Source organism: Struthio camelus, chromosome 1 (assembly GCF_040807025.1).
Source record: "Struthio camelus isolate bStrCam1 chromosome 1, bStrCam1.hap1, whole genome shotgun sequence".
Lineage (NCBI taxonomy): Eukaryota > Metazoa > Chordata > Aves > Struthioniformes > Struthionidae > Struthio > Struthio camelus.
The window spans coordinates 136473577-136494301 of NC_090942.1; the positions used below are offsets into that span (position 1 = coordinate 136473577).

A 20725-nucleotide genomic window follows, 5' to 3' on the forward strand; every position below is an offset into this window, starting at 1 on the left:
AAATCAGACCGGGATAACAGAACGTCCCTTACTTCCCCCTCCCCAGGTCAGATCATTTCACTGGTCCACTCTGCATGCACAACTCCACAGATGGCTGTACAGACACGACTGCATGAGCAGCTGGGGAAACTGTAAGGACAAAAGCCTCTTAAAATAGCTTTACTACCAAAGGAAAAGTATTTTGGTACAACATCCCAAGCCTCACTTGCAACTGTGAGCTCTCAGGAAGACTTAGTATAGCAACATGTCAGCAGTTGCTAGCAAAATATCAATAGAAACCTCATTATACGATCACTGATCAGACTTCATAACGAGCTCACTATGAAACACCAATCTGATAAAAAATTCCCTTTGTTAATAAAATAAGCACTGATAGTAAAATGTATAATTTTAATATAGCACAGCATTATTGCAGCTATGACCAGATGAGGCAACATATGTCTATGCATAACTGCAAATAAAACCTATATATATTGTACCTTTTCAACTGGCTGCTGCAATACCTTCCTTCTCAATCCATCAAAAACATACCAAGAAAACAGTGCTCCTAGAGGAATATGATCACTTCCCTTAACTTTTTAAAAATTCATTCCTTGGCTTGGCTGAACCAATTCTATCAATTTCCAATTTTTACTCTCTTCTTTCAAAGCTGCCTCTTAGTCCCTCTGGCCTTCAGCTCTCAGCTGTCTCCTACAGCTCCAGTGAAGCCAAGTCCCTGAGAACACGTGCAATTTTCAAAATGCATGTTCACTGCTTTTTAAGTTGCACAAGAGCTAAGAAGCTGTCTTGGACTGTGTTGCCCCACTATCTGCTGGGACATTGACCTCAACGTCCCCTTCTTTCACCCCTCTCACAGGCATTTCCAAGACTTTTTCCAGACACGTTTCCCTGTTCATGGAACCTTTCTTACCCCATTCCTCCTGCAACAACTTTTTCTTCCTCCAAAACCTCCTCAACCTCTTCCTTTGCAACAGCCACACAAAACACCTTTACAACTCCACAATGTAGCTGCCTGGCCATATACTCTTCCTGTTCATTTCCTCCTCCAGATGTTGCGTTATTTCTCCTTTCTACTCTTTGTCTACCCCTTCCGGCCTCATTTCTTCAGGGAACAAGATTTGTGCAATGCTTGTGCATACATGTGGAAGGCGATTTTGCCCTTGTTCTTACCTCTTCTCCCTCCTGCTCCTTTCCAACATTTGAAGCCATCAGCCATTTCAAACCACTTTGACAGATGAGCGGTGAAAAGGTTTCAAATGTAATTAAGTTCATACATGCACTGCGACCATGTATGCAGCTGGAGAAGACAGAGCCTATTAAGCTTCTCACTATACGAACCCATGCTGTGAGCCTGCACCTTATTAGATGCCACAGACTCCAGTGAGATGAAGAGGTCCTTTCTAATTATCTCATTCACAGAAAAAATTTGCTTACCTTTTTTTTTAAAACATTAAAGTCAAACAACATCAAGACCCTAATGTACAGAAAACAAAGTTCCCCTACAGCCAGTCATCATGGAGCTATTGGTTGTTTCTTTTCATTTTTTTAAAATTGGTGTTGGAGATAAACAACAACGATGTTGAAATATGAAATATAAAGATGTTTATGCGTGTAAGGTAGGCTATAACACACACATATACTTACATACATATATAATTTTTTTTACACACACATACACATACTTTTTTTTGAATTGAGACCTTAATAAAATCATGAGCAGTATCAGCATCTTTTAGGATTAAAAAAAATAATAGATTAATTTGTATTAATACACAAAATTAGTCCTTGTACATGCAGGCAATCTTTCCCAAATATTAAAAGGTATTTATTGTGAAGGAGATGCTTGTTTTTTCTAGGCTATCAGCACTGCCAGTATCATACGCTTAAGCCTCATCTGTCTTGTTCATATAACACTCGGTTAGGGAAAAATGGTATTAAAATTTCAAAAATAACTATTTCTCATTAAAAGATTTGCGGTTTGGACAAATACAGACTGCTGTTTGTAAAAGCATTACCTGAAAATAAAAGCTTATCGTATTTCCCCAGTAGTTGTCATACTGAGATATTTGATAACAATAGATACCATGAGGGGCTGAAAAACAGTATTATTCTTATCTTAGCATCCTAACAAGGAAAAACATATACAGAGTTTGTCTAAACATAATAGTCAAAAGTCTTCTAAAGAGAGAGATAACCCAATGAGTAATATAATTCAGTTTTCAAAGGTAGCACTTTAAGCCCAAATAAATACAATTGTGAATGTACAGTACTGTACATGCAAATATTTTGTGCCAGCACCCATCTAAGATTCGTGGTTCTAGGCTTTTCATGCAACAAATATATTATTTGTATTTGTAATAGAACTGTTTTAGGTACTATCAGGGAGAAATGCAGTGAAAATCACACTGAATAAAGGAATCATTTAAATAAGTGCTCTGTTAAGTGTTTACAGCTGTTCTAGTAGCACTAAGATGGTTAAGGGCCACTGCATTCTTAGCCAGCATTTACTGACAGGTTTAGCATCCCATTCACATAAGCATAAAGGGAAACATAGAAAGGAAACACAAGATTCACAGGCTGAAGACTGAAAACTAATTGACAGAAAGTGGATTATTTGTGTGGTAAGTAAAGAGTCACTGAACTCTTTGATTTGTTTTTTGTTTGGATTTTCATTTGTGCCAACCAGATCTATCCTGTCAGGAAAAGCAATAAGCAAGCAAAACTAATGCAGCTGTATAGAGCCCTTTACAAAGGAGACTTTGATCTAGTAACACATCCCTTGAAAATGAAAAGTTATGGGCTTGCAAACATTGGAGCATAAGATTCTCCCAATGAACGCTCCTCTTTACTTACAACTACAAAACAGTCACACAGTAAACACCACCGAGGCACATTCACTGAAAACAATCAGACAAAGAAATCCAGCTGAACACAGTTTACCTATAGTGTAATAAAAGGTGTGCATTGTATTCGCCATCATGGCGAAAAGATGATGATCCATTTTTTTGTAGGAAATATGTTTTGCTACCACAGTACTTTCATACAAAGCACATTTAAGCTCTAGTGTCCTGAAGCTGAGCAGCTAGGATTGTTCACATATGCTTCTCTGTACACACTGGAGGACCACACAGCAAGTTCACAAAGACCACAGTAGGGCTTGGAGGTCCCCTTCTGCTGTCCGAAGTTACCCACTGAAGCATCCCAAAGTCCCCAACATTAGGCACAGATCTGAGCCTTACCAAACAGGATTTAAGAGTTTAAATCGAAGTGCTTTGCTGAACATTGACATGACTTGCTCACCTGGGGATCACATCCCATTGTTTTGTGAAGGCCTAACTGATCCCCTAAAAGTTGACCTAGACTTGTCGGAAAGGCCTTTTACTCTGAAATTTTACACTACGTTACTACTGTTAGCAATTTGACCCATATCTTTTATATGGTCAACAATTTCTATCTTTCTATCTTTCTATCTTCATGTTCCATTTTGTTCATGCATCAGGCTCCAGGCAGCAGTGGTAAATTAATCAGGCTGGTGCGTATTTGCCAGCCTGCTAATTCTTCTCTGGGCACAGCACTGAAAGATTGGAATAAAAAAAATCCATGCCCACAAGATCTCTTTGTTCCCAGTACTTAGACTTCACTGTGATCTGTAGCAGCAGTTTAAGTTTTTTTATTTCCAAATGGGGGTAGTCCTAGGGTGAAAAACAGGATTCAGGAGAGCGGCTGTGAAAGACATATTGAATCACTGCCCACACAGATGGCTGAGTCAAACAGTACACTAAAAAAATCCAGTGCTCCCTAACAAATCCTAATTCATGACCATTAAAATCTGTGATACAAAAACAGACATAAAATGTTGTAGTTGTTATCTCATGGCACGTTGATTACATTTTCTTAAAATTTTAGTTGAAAAATAAGCTACTGCATTATTTTGGATGTGTCTTTAACGAGGGTTCCATTAAAGCCCTAAGAACAACTGGTCCTTCCCCAGTCCTAGTCTCCAAAAACACGTTTATAGTTTACACAAATAGTTTACTATCTGTGCGATGAGCCAAAAACATTCCTCTCATGATTGCACAGGAAGAAAGTGATAAGGGGCCCGTGTTCTGGAAAACAGCCCTGGCACCACCGAGCGGGCAGAAGCAGGGAGCCCAGAGGCACAAGTCACCTGGGAAGAATTCCTTCCTTAGTCCACTGCCTCGCTTCACAGCCAGCAGGACATACGCAGGTTCCCAGAGAGGTCCGTTTGCAAAGGAGACTCAAATGTTGTGGAGGAGAACGATAAACCGCACCAGACTAAGAGCAACGTGGAAGAAGGTGCCAAGGGAAGCAAGGGAAGCCGAGCAGCCGGGTGTTACAAGCAGCAATGCTGGCAGGAGAATGAGACAAAATGGGAAGAGACAAGGCTCATGCAGCTGCCACCAAATGTCGCTCTGAGTCTGGTTCCCTCAGGATCGCTCCTCTTCCACAAGGAGCCTGACAATGCCTCCTGGTTAGGGCTAAAGTAATGAGCTCCACCTTTTAAATCTAGCTGTCCCATGCAAGAAAAATATGTTCATATAATATATGGATGTATTTGCACTGGAATGTGATGTACAGTGAGATCTGAAGGGAAAAAATGGTTGCTTAAAGGATGTGTAAAAGATGCTTTCAGTCCCAAGGGCGTCTTCACTTTGCAACAGCCTCCAACTTATTAGGAGAAAAAAGTTGAATAGGGATGCTCAACATGGTGCCAGCTTCTGACGAAAATACAACCTCCTCTCTGTCAGTCAGATGGTTCGGCAGATACTGAGAGAAAAAGTCTCTGATGGATCTGAGTGCCCTTCAATCATAGGACTCATCACAATTTCAGTTGCAACCCATAGGCAGTAGCAAGTTGGTAGGAAAAAAAAGGAGATGTGAGTAGAGTACAAGAGCTGGCTGTGTCTCAGTCAACGAAAAAGTTAGTTGTAAGCATTGCTAAACCCCCTAAACTTGAGCTCAGAAGTTTTTTCTGAGATCCCCATGATATCACTGCTTTTAAGTTCACATTTGCCTCAGGACAAAAATCATGAAGTTTTCACAGGTTATCACTGAAGATACCAGTAGGAAATCCTAACACAACTTCTTAAAGATGAAAACAAGTAGTTTAATTCTTAAAGTCCTGACTGAGTTCACAGTGCTTTCAGTTCAAGAAAGCAACGGATGGATAATATACACCTCTGGTATGCCTTAAGTTTATGTTTAGCTTGAGGGATAAACCTCATTTTTTATTTTCACTAAATCTGCATGTATTTTTCAATCGTGTCTTTTCTTCATTCCTTTCACTGGTTTCTTCAACTATTCAGTTTATTTTCCACTCAACTGTGCTTTCTTGACAGTCAGCATTCCAGTTTTCCTAGATCTTAGATAATCTATTTTTGAACACCACAATAAAAGTATATAAGATGGAGATTTGTACTCATTACATTTGCTGCTTGGCCTCCAGGTTGCATATTACTTAACACACCTTGCGGTCAGGAGCACAAAGAAGAGTTTTGCTTGTTTGACCAGACTGCTTGTTTAACAATATTTGACTCCCCGCTCTATTTCTAGCAAATAATATTTTTTGCATAAAATGAGTTCTCTTGACTTTGAAGGTAAGGTTGTGTGTGCTCTCAGTGTCATTCAGAATGTGAGAAACATATTTAGGAGAACTGGTAGGCATAATCTCAGCAAATAAGCACATAGTGCAGAAAGCACTGAGCTGGCATCTCCACAATGGAGTGCATCAGCTCTGCGAAAGGCAGAAGAATGTCCAGGAACTCACCAAATCAAAAAAGAAGAAGGACTCAGAACCATGTCATATATTACTAATCCAAAGAAACAAGGTTGAAGAACTACAGGAACAAAGCCTGAAACTAACCCCCACAATCTAAATGAAAGTCTGGAACAAGTGGATGACTATATATATTATTCTGCTATTCTTGTGAAACATCACAAGAGACATTTAGGTGCCAAGTTGTTTTGAATATCAGATAAGTAATTTGTTGCTATAGCCTAAAGCGTAGCTTTTCATCAGGTTAAGATCCACGTAACACGTAAAGTAGAAATGCACCATACTTTCAGAAAAGATTCTTATAGTTTTTCAAGACAGCACAAATCTAACAGGCAAATTGGCTTGGAGGAATTTGAAGACTAGAGAAAGAGCATAAAATAAAATAGTATTAAGTGAAAAATCTTCAGAAGTCTTCTGGAAGAAAAGAAAGGTTTCATGGGTTAAGACAGTAACAGGAAGTTAAAATTAGTCTAAAAAGTAAAAGGGCATAATCTAGCGGCGCGATGCGTTTCTTTACAGGACATCTTTATTAGGGAGCTCTTTTATGCTCCTAAAAAATAATCAGCAAAACTATTTAGAAAACAGCTAGAAATCTTTACTGAAATTTCCAGTTCCTAAATTACATTAAACCAGAAGACTTTTAAAACTTGAGAATAAAAGCTACCCTAATTTTCACTGAAACATCATGCTCTGACATACAGCTAGAAGCAGGATTGCTCCAGGGAAAGACCTGGAATAAAGACCATATCCCTGTATCTGCCCTGTGCAGTGTAAACCCAAGAGCTGCAACAGTAGTAGCCCAGCAAATCACAGCTGTCACACTCTTTTAGGAGTGCGAGCCTGGGAGTGCGATTGGGCCTGGCCTACTGAGGTCCTTACAGACCCACACTGGATGTGAGCACCCTATGGAAACATCAGAAGAAGAGAGCTCCCTAGAGCAGCAAGGGAAGCACAAGCTGTATGGAGTCATCACCAGCCCTTTCACATAAGAAACATATCATTGCACTTTAGGCATGCTGGAGATGCTGCAGCTGCTTTTTCCAGATGTGACCTGAAAAGGACTGCACAGGAGTAAGCTGCTATGGATGTTACAATGGAGTAGATAACCCTAACAGCCACGTTATTCCTCCTAATGATTTTCCCTCCCCTCTCTCACACCCCAAAGATGGAACTGGTGTTAGGAACCAGCCAAAAAATTAACATTCGAGGGTCCAGTCTTAACACTAAGGACTGTGTAAAATAAAATGAAATTCATGTTCATCGCTTTCAATATTTTACTTTAAAATCTTTCTATCTCCCTCTAGCGGCCCTAGGAGATGCTAAGAAGGAATATAATAAGCAGAATCCTATTGATCTCCAGATGTTCCCACTCTCTGAAAAAAAATGTAGTCATTAGCCTGCCTTCATCCCAACTTGGGGGCTTCACAGAGAGGAAAGACAAAACCTAGCCACAAAAACACCCTCATAAATCAGAAAAGTCTTAAAACATTACAAAAAACATTTGCCGCAACCACGTGTTTAAGTCTCAGAGATCTTCAGAAGGACATTCCCAGAAATCAAATTCAAATTAAAATATTGCTTCTAGGAAGTCTTTTTTGGGCACCAAAGACAACATTGCTCAAAGCAAACTCCCACTTTGGCTGCTCTCCTTTTTAACTCTTTAGTACTCCCGGGGCTGATCAGCCATCCTTTCAGACAGAGGCAAAAGCCACGCATTTTCCTGAGAGTAGAATTGATATACATGTTTTTTAAAATAACTTAAGAGATCTTCCCCCACCAACAATAAAGTCTGCTATCTATCTGAGTTATCTCTGACAGATATACTACAGCTGTCTTTATAAACTTAATTTTAGTAATAGGTAATTCTCCATGGACTTCTGAGCTACAAACACATTTTGCAGACTGGATTTGTCTTTTAATACTAAAAGTCCATAATTTGGGCCCAGTGCAGTACCACCGTGACACATTAGTGCTCAGATATAGACACTTCCATTTAATTTCGATTTCATTATTCAATTATTTGACCAGTCCCCCCAGAGAAAAAACGTGAGAGCCTCGTGTGTTTCCACTATGATCTAATGTTATAATTTGGAAAAAAAAGGGTCAGTAGACAAACAACACCATTTTAACATGTCTCTGGAAGAACATATGCCACTAGTGGTATATCATGACACGTTTTTGAGGGGGGGGGGAAAAAAAAGATTCCTAACATTTTATTCTGAAGTTCGACTACAAAATTTTTATTAACATACCAAAACACATAATTAGCTTTTCAATGTGCTAAATATATATATCTGTGAAAGTTTACTTTTAATATCAGAGTCTACTTCATGCAAAAAAACTCATACTAATACTCAACTTCTTAATGAAGAGTCTTTATACATTATCCACAAGTCAGATGAGAAAACAGTCAAGCTTATTTCTAAATGGAAAGAAGTGGCAAAACACTTATCTGCCTGTGCAGAAGACGACGCTTTTCTATTATTCCTTCTGTTTCAAAACCCAGGCAGCTCTCTGCCAAAAATGAATTACAGGACGAAAAAGTGAGGCCCACAGCTCTTCCAAGTCACAACAGGCTATGGGCAGAGCTAAAAATATATTCCCAGCTTTTCAACTTTCATACTGAAAGCCATGCTCTTCAATGAAACTGTATTGATCCTCTGCGTATCTAATATTAAGTGTCTAAACATAAATTTTGACTGCAACTTTATAGATATTCAGGTTTTGAAAGTCAGGAGAGGGCAAGAAAGAGAGGAAAGAGGAAGAGGAAGCGGCAGCTGCAGTCTATGGAACAAAAGAGTTTACAGTTCAGCTGAAGAAACGGAAAAGCTTCATGCCTCACCTAAACCCTTCATATGGAGATCATTTATGGAATAGAAGCCAGTTTTCCTCATGAAAAATGAAACAAAACAAAACCCAGAGCAGTAAATCCAAATAAGTCTGTTCGATTCTAAGAATTACACGGGACTCATTCCCTGAACAAAATTTTAGCTGCTGCATACAAAATAAAAAATGATAAACTTTCAAATCAGGATGATCAGTATGGTTGCTGATAAAAATGTGCTGTGCTGATGCATTTTATAAAGAAACATAGATATACTAATTTTAACCACTTGAGTTTCAGTGATCATCTTAAATACCTGGATATTACTATTGCTAGGTCAACGCTGATATAGCAAAGGAGAAAAGAAAGTCCTGGTCAAACATGTTTTCTAGGTAATACAGGCAGAACTATAATCCAGTTCCAGTTGCATCTACCGTTCAAGAGATACTTCCTTACAAATTAATAAACCTAAACTGCAACATACATGTTTACACACATACTCACACAGTGGAAGTATATATTAACATCGGTACAATGAAAAGTACAATCACAGTTTTCTAAGTTTGATTATATCAGAGCAATGAATCTGAGTTATGCTGACGAAAGTGTTGTTCTATATTAATAAAAAATACACATATATTTTAATGATGCTGTCCTGTTGTTTTATTGTGTTTCCAGATATGCGTAGGATTGCAGTGCATTTAAAAATACTGTACTGAATGCTGTCTGAACTGCACATTGGCAGTCCAAGTAACAAGAAAAAAATGCTATAAATTTTCCCTCAGAATTTGTAAACGGATTCTGCTTCCACTTCAATGCCTAAATAACATTTTGCAAAGAGTTTGGGTTTTGTGCATGTGCATGAACTGGTTACCTGTGACACATTTGGGAGATTTTACCTGTCCAACCAAGCCAGCAGACTTTTAGCTGCTCCAATCAGATCCACTACTGATGTCAGAAAGTCATTTGGCAATTTGCGGCTGGTCCTTCCATCATAGTGACCACTCCTCCTCCTCCCAGTTATGAAGTTCTGCAGATTTTTGGCAGATGCATTCAATTTGTGAGAAAGGGTTTTTAGATTTTCTGTTTCCAAACCATAGTTCTGCATTAAAAAAAAAAAAAAGGAGAAAAGAAAGTTAGCTCTGCAGCTCAACATGAAGTACTGAGAAACAGCAAGACTACTCTTTTGCTTCAAAACTTAACCATTCCTAATAATTAAGGTAGAAACACACCTACTCATTATTTTTTAAACGAATGGCATGTTCTGTTTCTAAAGTGCATAAAAATAGAACAAAAGAAGAGCAAAATTATGAGTGATCCTTAGGCTGGTTTTAAGTGCATTGAGAAGAACAGCTCAATACGAAAAAAAAACCTGCTCTGCAAGATTGATATTGAAAGCAACGCATCACTCTCAGTAGACGTGATGGTTCTTCTCAGTAGATCTGATAGCTATGGACCTGTCCCTCAGGCTCATACTCACACCGATTTCTAAGAACACCTAAGGAAAGAGGGCTCACAACCAGCACAAGTACACAGTATGGACACAGTGTAATACCAAATTATTTTTGTTGGTTTCAGTGAAGGAAGCATCTTCATTAACTTCTTTTTATTCTTGTTAAGAGTAAGGGAAAAGCAGAATCACAGATGAGAGAATACAGTACTCCTCTGCACAATACCTATGTTGCCCTTTAAAGCCAAGCTGTAAACTTTGCTTCCATTTAATAGTCAACCCCTTAAGCTTAAATTATGGTCCTCAGCTATGCAGCAGAGACGAAAATAATTATGCAGCAATATTAACAAATGGTACTTGGAAATCCTTCAACTATACAAATGTTGCTAAAACTGCACTTGAGAATGCACTAATTTAACGTTCAGTTATAATATATTATAGTGCCATCAGTGATCTGTTATTTCTAGAATAGATTTGTTTTCTCTCACAAATGCTAGGAATAATAGTGAAGAGTTAGTTCAAAAGAGATTTTCCCTTCCCTTTGTAAAGGAATAAGCAAGCGCGTAGACTTGTGCTCATCGTTCCTGTAAGGAGTAAGACGGGACTGCAAAAGGGTGCTCCTTGGCTTAACCACATGATGGGGTTATAGTTTGTCATGCTCACAACTTGCTCTGATGACTATGGAAAGGGCCACTTACTATTGAAGATGGGCTATTTTCTACCACAAACGATGAAGACGGATGGAGAAAGCATCTCTGGAGTTCAGGTGCACACAGAAAAACCTGCTTCCTACTGATGCCCCCTGACTGTACCAGCCCTCGCCTTGGACACCTGGCTTTGGCCCCACACTAACTGGTCCATAAGGAGAAGAGATGGGAGAAGGGAGATTCATCAGCGCCAGCTTAAGACTGCTGAAGCTCATTTACCTTAGTCTTTTTTTCTATAACCAACAGAGGGAAAAAAATGACAATTTACAGCAGTCGTCATGTTCCTAATTAGAATGGTCTACTAAATAAACTCGTCTCTGCTTTAACTATACAGGGTCTCCAGGAAGACTACGCTGAGGTGAGCCCTGGTAAACACCCAGCCCCGAATCCTTCCGCAGCTTCCGCTGAGCAAACGCTGGCCATAGTGCAGGAAGGAGACTTCAGCGTATTGACTTGTCTCCCATCCCCCAGCCAGAGCCTCTCCGCACTTGTAAACTGAACACACTTGTGGATCCACTAAAATAATCCTCTTCTCACAGCAGAGAATGCGCTTGAGGGGGAAGTGAACACATGCCAAGGTCGCATTTAAAAAACCTCTACCGTAACTTCTGAGAACATAAAATTTTTGGCCAATGAGGGCTTTAAGGATAAGCTTATCAACTGAACAGTCTCTGAGTGGGTCACGCTTTTGCCATCACACTTAACATGCCTGGGCAATGGCTCTTCCAACATGTAAATATTCTACAGCAATTATACAACAGATACATTTAAGCCAGAAATAAAAAATTACAAGAAGAAAACAACAAATTAGGATGGAAAAGTAACACATACTTTGTTATGCAGTTAAATGGCTCATAACTAATTACTTATTAAATCCATTCAAATAACAGAGATAAACATCAGATAAAAATAAATTTGTTTTTGCTGTGGTTTCCTGTGTTTCCAATGGTTGAGAGAGTATGTTAGGGGCCTTATTTTATCATTTCTTAAGCATTTAGCTCAATTTGGCCAAATTAGCCAGGAACAAAACAAAAGGAAGATACTCTTGACAAAAACATACCCTGCAAAATTTCTTACAGAACAGCTTCCCCTGAGCAAACTCAGAGAAAGGGTTTCAAAGAGTCAGGCAAACAAAAAACCTGCCACAAACAAACCTGTACAACGTGCTTTTACCAGATTGCTCTTGTCCCCAGACATAGAGGGGAAACTGCAGGTTTCCCATAGGTTTATTTCTAAGGTTTCCTTTGTTTTTAATATGCAGAAATGTTGAATTTCCTAATTAACACGGATGATATGAAGAAGCTGAATGTGATTATCCAAATACTGAGCTCATCTTCAAGCCAGAAACGTAAATCTGAATTTCCTCAGCAATTCATCACATTTCACCTCTCAATCTCTTCAAATCTTGCGTGTCTCAGTTTTAAAAATGTTTTTACCACAAAACCCACATTTTAAGTTTAATCTGGAATAACAAGTCCGGCTCTGTGTTGCACTATGTGTGTGAGGCCAAAGCTCCACAGCACCAAATACAGCCTGCCCAGAGAAGGAGAAATTATCACCTCCGCAGCCCCTCGTGTTACAGCGTCTCAGTTCAGGTCAGAACGAGATCAATTTGCAGCTGCTCTCTTAACTATATGGCCCCCTTTTTTTTTTTTTTCTCTCTACTATCACTATTTTTGCTCTTTGGAATTTCTCTTCAGCGCCACTACACTCCCCTCTTCATGAACTATTTTATTCACATTTCCCCTCATCTACATTGCCCTGTTTTCCTTCACATCCCGGGGATGCAACTCGCTCACATCACGTGCGAGCGGGGAGGAGAGTCCTCCATCCGCCCCTGCCCTGAGTCACCCCTAAACCCACCCCTGCCGCAGCGGGAAGGAGACACGAAGGAAACCTAATCCATCTGCCCCAAACTGGGTTTCCCTGTTTAATGAGGGGAGAGAGGGCGTCAGGAAGGAGCTGCCGCGCGCCAGGCCTCGCCTCGGGGCACGCTCCCACCTCGCCTCGGGGCGCCCCGCTGACGGGGTTCGACAGCACTGAAGTTCCTTCACGCCTCTTGTTTCCACCCCACCAGTCTTTGCCTGGTCTGTTTAGACAGGACGGTACCTGGGACCGGTTTGTGCCTGCGCATTGTGCCCGCTGCGCTGGGCACCCAGGCAACTCACAGGCCCTGAGCTCTGTTACGATGTAAAGAACCAATAATATCCAAACTCGCAGTATCGAACACCCCGGACGTGGCAAAGAGGCATTTGAAAAATTATTCTGCAATAGGAAAATAGGGTACTTTTGTATATACAAATGTACACACATATATATACATACATAATTATATATATAAATATACTTAGAAAAGCAGCTCCCGTGAAAGCTTAGTGGCCTCAAGTTGACATCTCATTCCTTTTCAAGTGCCTTTTTTGATTGGCAGGCATGTATAGAGAAAAGGATAATATTAAGAGACATGAAGCATATTTTCACAGGTATTCTAAAAATGTGTGTGTTTTCTTTAGCATAAACAACTGACACACTTAACATCCAACCTACATAAAATTTAGTGTTATATTAGGAATAGCACTGATTTCGGTAAAGCCTCCACCCATAATATGAGATAGTTATATCCAGGGATGTAAAATACAGAGATAAATTTGAGGCAGAATATATTTTTGGATTGCTGTGTTTATTAAAAACCTCAAGTAGAAGGATCCTAAAACAGCAGCCAAGCTAGAAAAATCCCCACTTTCTTTATTACTACTATCTCTGGCCTACATTAAAAACAAACAAAAAGTTGCATGTTCTAATATTGGGAAAAAAGCTTACCCAAATAATAACCGCCAAGTTTAATCATAGCTTACATGTGATAATACACTATTAACAATGGTTTTCTTAGCAAACAATGCATTTATTTTTGAGCAATGTAAAAAGATAACTGCAGGCGAAGGAGACAACACTCTGTTTTTCCCCACTCTGCATTTATTCTGCAACCAACACAAGTTATCGTTTCATTAGACAAAATACGTTTACCGTCACTGGAAGAACCACAGAAAAATCTCTGCATCCTGGCAGAGATTACAGGAAGCAAAGCAAGTCTCCACGTGTGCTTTCTCCACCAGAAGCCAGAGAGGCAAGGTCTCTTCAGAGACACCCCACCTCCACAGAAATGCCGCTCATGGAGCCATCTCCAGCAATCACAAAACACGAACTTGATGAAGCTAAGCTACACACAGTAATAGCTTGTCAGCGGGTATTCAAACTAAAGGTGGTGGGAGCTATTAATAGACATTTTACCTGCTAATTACTTTTCTGTGACTTCTCACGACAGCGTGAGTGATGAATTGTAGCTCTTTTCTTCACGCGCTGACAAGCAGCAGCTCTAATCACCACTGATGAGTTTTGCTTTTTGGGGCGGAAGGGAGCCGGCCAAGCCTCTGTGACGGCCCATCTCTGCACCAGTCCCAGGCAGCACCACTAGTACCAAACTTTGGAAGTGAACTCTTTTGGACCAGTTTGATCAATGCTCATTAGTTACCATTAAAAAAAAAAAAGAAAGAAAGAAAGAAAGCTCACTTCCAGCTACTTCCCATGTCAAATTCACTTAACCCTTGCTACCAGGCAAGTGCACCTGACACTCCTAACACTGGTTACAAAGTAAAGGGTGCCTAATTTATGCAGCGCTAACTGCCTCGGCTGCCTCAGCCACAGCCGCTACAGGCTGCTGAGATCCATAGCCCATGGGATGTTTACACTGCCCACCAGGGTGCAACACAGAGACATGCCAGCTAACAAAAACAGCTAAGCTCAGGTACCAAAAGCAGCCTGGGTCTAAACAGACCACAGCATGCAATACAGACATACCCACAGCCCCAGTAACAAATCCATATATAGAATCACAGAATCACAGAATGGTTGAGGTTGGAAGGGACCTCCGGAGATCATCTAGTCCAACCCCCCTGCTCAACCAGGGTCCTCTAGAGCACATTGCCCACGATCGCGTCCAGGCGGGTTTTGAATATCTCCAGCAAAGGAGACCCCACTACCTCTCTGGGCAACCTGTGCCAGTGCTCTGTCACCCTCACAGGAAAGTTGTTTTTCCTCACGTTCAGGCAAAACTGCCTGTGGTTCAGTTTGTGCCCGTTGCCTCTTGTCCTGTCCCTGGGCACCACGGAGAAGAGTCGGGCCCCATCCTCTTGACACCCTCCCTTCACATACTTGTAGTTTCCACTCATCCAACCCACACTTCCTGAGCTTACCTAGGAGGATGTGATGGGAGACAGCGTCAAAAGCCTTGCTGAAGTCCAGGCAGACAACAGCCACTGCTCTCCCCTCATCTACCCAGCCAGTCATCCCATCAGAGAAGGCTATCAGATTGGTCAAGCATGACTTCCCCTTTGGTGAATCCATGCTGACTACTCCCGGTCACCTTCTTGTCCTCCACATGCTTAGTGAGGACCTCCAGTGAGCTGTTCCATCACCTTGCCAGGGCTGGAGGTGAGGCTGACAGGCCTGGAGTTTCCTGGCTCCTCCTCCTTGCCCTTTGGGAAGACCGGAGTGACACTGGCTTTCTTCCAGCCCTCAGGCACCTCGCCTGTTCTCCAGGACCTTTCCAAGATGATGCAGAGTGGCCCAGCAATAACATCCACCAGCTCTCTCAGCACTCCTGGGTGCATCCCATTGGGGCATGGATGAGGCCAGCCTCTTCTCCGTGGTGCCCAGCAACAGGACAAGAGGCAATGGGCAGAAGCTGAACCACAGGAAGTTCCATCTGAACCTGAGAAAAAACTTCTTCACTGTGAGGGTGACAGAGCATTGGGACAGGTTGCCCAGAGAGGTGGTGGAGTCTCCTTCCCTGGAGATATTCAAAACCCGTCTGGATGTGATCCTGGGCAATATGCTCTAGGTGACCCTGCTTGAACAGGGAGGTTGGACTAGATGATCTCCAGAGGTCCCTTCCAACCTAAACGATTCTGTGATTCTGTGATTTGTGGATGTCAAGTTTGCCCAAATGATCTCTAACCCGATCCTTCTCCACCAAGGGAGAGTCTTCCTTTCTCCAGACTTCCTCTCTTGGCCCCAGCGTCTGGAATTCCCCAGGGCTGGCCTTAGCAGTACAGGCTGAAGCAAGGAAGGCATTCAGTAACTCTGCCTCCTCCGTATCCTTCGATACCAGGGCACCCGCCCCATTCAGCAGCGGGCCCACGTTTTCCCTAGTCTTCCTTTTGCTACTGATGTATTGGAAGAAGCCCTTCTTGTTCTCCTTGATATCCCTTGCCACGTTTAATTCCAAAGGGGCCTTAGCCTTCCTCGTCGCATCCCTGCACGCTCTGACAACGTCCCTGTATTCCTCCCAAGTGGCCTGTCCCCTTTTCCACGTTCTGTACACTTCCTTCTTCTGTCGGAGTTTTGCCAGGAGTTCCTTGCTCATCCATGCAGGTCTCCCGCCCACTTTGCTGGACTTCTTACTCAGAGGGATGCACCTGTCTTGAGCTTGGAGGAAGTGATACTTCAATATTATCCAGCTCTCCTCAACCCCTCTTCCTTCTAGGGCCCTACCCCATGAGATTCCTCCAAGTAGGTCCCTGAAGAGGCCAAAGTTAGCTCTCCTGAAGTCCAAGGCTGTGATCCTACTTATTGCCCTGCTTCCTCCTCGTAGGATCCTGAACTCCACCATTTCATGGTCACTGCAGCCAAGGCTGCCCTCAACCTTCCCATCTCCAACCAGACTGTCTTTGTTTGTTAGTACAACATCCCTTAAAACAGATAAAAAAGCTGCTGGAAGCCATGTGGAGCAAAAGACATGCAGCGACCAGCACTAACGCTTGCTGAAGCCACACAAGATGGGACTGAAGATACTACCACAAGCTGACGCTTGGGGCAAATGAAGAATAGAAGCAGTTTCCCCAGAGAGGTGCACAAGTTCTCGGTGCTACACTGATTAATTTCTGCCTCCCTTCTGGAGAAGGCAACTTCCTCTGTATAAACTGCGGAAGGTAATGCATTATTTTTCTTTAGCAAATATTTGTCACCACACTCACAAACATCATTTTTTTAAAGAAGGAAAATAGTGGCAACCTCTGGAAAAGACAAATATTACAGTCCAGAAGATAGCTGTACTGCATAACTTGCATGCACTGTATAATAAATTGTGTGCAAAGAAATATAACTTCTCAGTTATGCCTGACTTTTCTTGGTAATGCTGAATAAAAACCGTAAGGATGAAGTCATAAGTTTTCTTTTGCATGCAATTTTTTTTTACAAAGTTTTTTTCCACCTATTCATAGACTGAGGCAGGAACTGTAGGTAAGAATAGCATATGACTAATAAGAAGTGGACTTAAGAATTAAAGCAAACCTAATTCTGATTTTTCAGTGCTTTCACCTTTCCAATTTAATTCTTGAGAAGCATTTCTGGATGTAATATCTATTGCTTTTAAACTCACAAAATGGAAAAAAAGAAACAATACAGTTCATAGAGTTGTCAGAAATCCTGGGGAAGTTTCTACTTGAATAATCAGAACAGCTTCCCCTGGATTTGGAAGCACATGGCAGCCACTTCAAAACCATGTCTAAAAATTTGGGGATGCTAAAAATTGCCATGAAAAATTCCAGTCATCTTTTTCTCCAAAACTCTTCTCAGAATGAACAAAGCGTATCTTTTCCTAAAACTCATTTTCCAAACTGTTTGGCTGAACACATCCCACAAAGTACAGGGCAGAGAGTTTACCAGCCTAAAGTCGTAAGCAACTGAGAACAGAGCTTGTCATATTGAAGGTGCCTTATGTAACCTTATACCTCATCAGATCTGCCTACAACATATATTTCTAAGGGCCCTTCCTCCAGTATCACGAAATGCCAACTAAGAAACTAAGGTTATTTCTCTTGCAAACAACACTGACATATGGCATAATTTAAAACACACGATCACACACACGATCCTAACACACGATCCTAACACATCTGTTTTGCAAATGCAAAATAAATAGATAAGGAAACAAAGCCCAGTAGTTCAAATGCCATTTATTGCAAAAATTAACCATAGCTTTACTGATTAAAAGGCAAATAGTTTCAAAGAATATAAGTATTTCCCTAAATGTTTTGTCTGAAAAAAACTCAGGTGTGTGACACTCCCAGTCCCACAGACTCAGGGAAGGACCAACTGTCATCATCATCCCCATCCAGTTCTTAGACTACGGCACAATCAAGCAAGGTATCAAGAAAGCAAAGCCTTGGTATGCTCTGTAACACTAAGAGGGCAAATATATAACTATTCTTCTTGCCCTTGTTCAACCAGCAGATTCTGCAAGACCAAGCGCTCATTATTTTTTTGTTTTGCTACATTCTTTCATGTAATTTTATCCCTAGTTAGCTAAGTGCTCTTATTTCTCTGGATTTCAACATACTGGTTACACATGCAGTTACACGCGCTTCACAAATTGTTAAACTGCTAATGAGCAGCGTCAAAAAAAAGGAAATAGTTATAAACACACAACCACTTTAAAACGTTTTACACTGTCACAGCCCTTTTTAACCAGTCTCCTTTAAACCACAGCCTATATTTTGCACCTCCCCAAAGAGAAAGCAAATAAGGAAAGTATCGAGGAACCATGACAGAATCTTGAGGCAGGTGGGAGGAAGGAGACTCATTCCCCACGCACAGGCATGTTTACCGCCTTTGCCATACCACAGGTTTCACTGCAGTTCTGTATAAAAGATCTACTAAAACTAAGACAGACAACAAATATTTTCAAGATGACCTGCATCAGCTATCAAAAACTCTTTAACTCCTTAATTTTCCTGTTCTGGTTGTGGATCTTTGATTGAGAATTTTCTCCTTTGAGGAAGTTAGCCCAGGGTGAAGGTCGGTGGCAGATGATACGTAAGTAGAGCTCTAACTTGCAAAGGGCAACAGTAAAAAGGGTAATTTTTCTGCCATGAACACGCAGACAGCAACAATAAAGCCTAACTTTTGTACATACAAATTTCCATTCTGAAATGAAATCTTCCTCCTTTAGCACTACAGTGATTAAGTCAAATGTTCACTACTACTGATGAAAGTAGTTTTAAGATCTCACTAGAGATAAGGGCAAAGGAAAGGATTTCTGTGCGAGGAATAGCAAGAAGATGAAATTAAGATAAAAGGCATAATTCTTAAGAGGAATCATTCATAGATAAAGTAGGTCTATTTTTACATTCATTTGCATATAGATGTTCTGTGTTAGTGGTAAATGATAAGTAATTTCATGTTGTTAGCGCATCCCTGTGTTTTCTCTGCCAAATAATAATGCTATTTCATCTGCTGCAGTCTTCTAGCTCTACAGATTGAAACATACAGAGCATAATAAATTCCACTGCAGCCACAGGAGATTTAAATAACCAATACGAAACCAGTATCACTAGAATTCTGTACAAAGCAATAATTTCTTTTTTTCTTTTTTTAATCAAAACTCTATTCCTCAGAAATGCAGATTCCCCTTAAAAAGTATTTTGCAGATTCATAGGTACTTTACTAAATCCTTTGTTTAAGGAAAACTTTAAAACATCCAAATATTATTTGTGAAATTTTCTAAATATACTGATCTTTCCATGACAAAACACTTTCCATTTTAAGGTTTCATTCTTAAAAATATTTGGAAGTATTCAAAATCAAAATTAAACTTATTTGATCTTTTCCATTCAAAAAACGTACATGATATTTTGCAGTAGTAAAGCAAAAAATAAATTTGCACATATCAAGACACTGTGATGATTTCTCAGGCAAACTCCTTTTTCTCAAAGACAGAGGAAGAAATCTTGGGCTGTGCAATCTGTATTTTCAAGAGAGTGATGCAAAGGATAGTATTTTCTTGGAAAACTATGATAATTAGGAGACATATAGACCATTTTAGAGGCCATGGACACTAAGCAAAATATGGTCATACCCTGTTTTGATACAATGAGCTGCCATCTTCTGACAGAAGACGGAACAAGATTTATGGGCATTTCTTAGCTTTCTGCAGCACAGTTATGTCTTTCAGGAGCTACAAGACCTTCAGATGCATTCTAAAACTGAACACTGATATAATGATCTGATGACATTATATAATTAACCTCCTCTTCGATATGCATTCCTCTTCTCGTAAGCATCATCTCGGTCTATCATCAATGGACTTTCTGTTGGCATTTTTCATTCACCTCCAGTTCTTAGAGAACTCAAAGAAACAGGGCTCTTTGCATTTTACGTGTAAATGAAGGTCTGCTACATTGTTTTTTTTTAATTGCTGAGACGTAAAGCATACAGTCTTACACTAACTTCACGGCCACACACATACGGAAAGTAAAAATGATGATGCCGAGGCTGGATCTGGGCGATAATTTTTATAACTGATGAACAAGTAAACCTTTCATTATCTGGGAGTAGCCTAGAGAAAAAATACCATGCTAGCTAATTTAGTACAATCTTTACTGTTTTTCTGGAGCTGGGCAAGCAGTTCCTTAGTCAACCATTTTTCAGCTGTTTTGGAGATGTCAAAAATATTTGAGAGGATTGTCACTATGAATAAATAAACATGCAAGTCCACATCCAGCAGGAATCCCCCTGTTGATGCCACCAGTGCAAGCTTTGCTTCACGCCCCAGTTTGAACAGAAAGGGAAGGACAAGAGATGCGTTTTGCTGGAAGTAGAACAATTCCAGAGGACTATTTCAGTCCTGGTATTTTCTCAAGGGCTGAGTCAAAACCATGCAACAAACTCCTAGCAACAATGAAGGACCATCATGAATCTCACTATTTTCTGCTTTTAAGCATAGAGCATATTTCATTTATCTTGTCTTTTTTTGACATATATGTTCTATAAAAACACAAAACTGCACCAAGGCAAGATAATCCACTGAACATGCTCACTCCTTTACACCCTGAATGAGAACGTGAACATGCAAACTTTCTAGTTATATTCCCCATTTTCCACTGGAGTATGTT

At 40.5% G+C, this 20725-nt stretch overlaps 1 protein-coding gene across 7 annotated transcripts in view; it reads right to left on the reverse strand.

Annotated features, from left to right (window-relative positions):
- Positions 1-20725, reverse strand: part of CNKSR2 (connector enhancer of kinase suppressor of Ras 2) — a 225655-nt gene that overhangs the window by 164413 nt on the left and 40517 nt on the right. For all 7 annotated transcript variants that reach the window (XM_068918107.1, XM_068918098.1, XM_068918117.1 and 4 more), the window contains exon 3: positions 9521-9723. In XM_068918107.1, coding sequence (XP_068774208.1) covers positions 9521-9723 — 203 coding nt within the window. The remainder of the gene's footprint in view (positions 1-9520; positions 9724-20725) is intronic.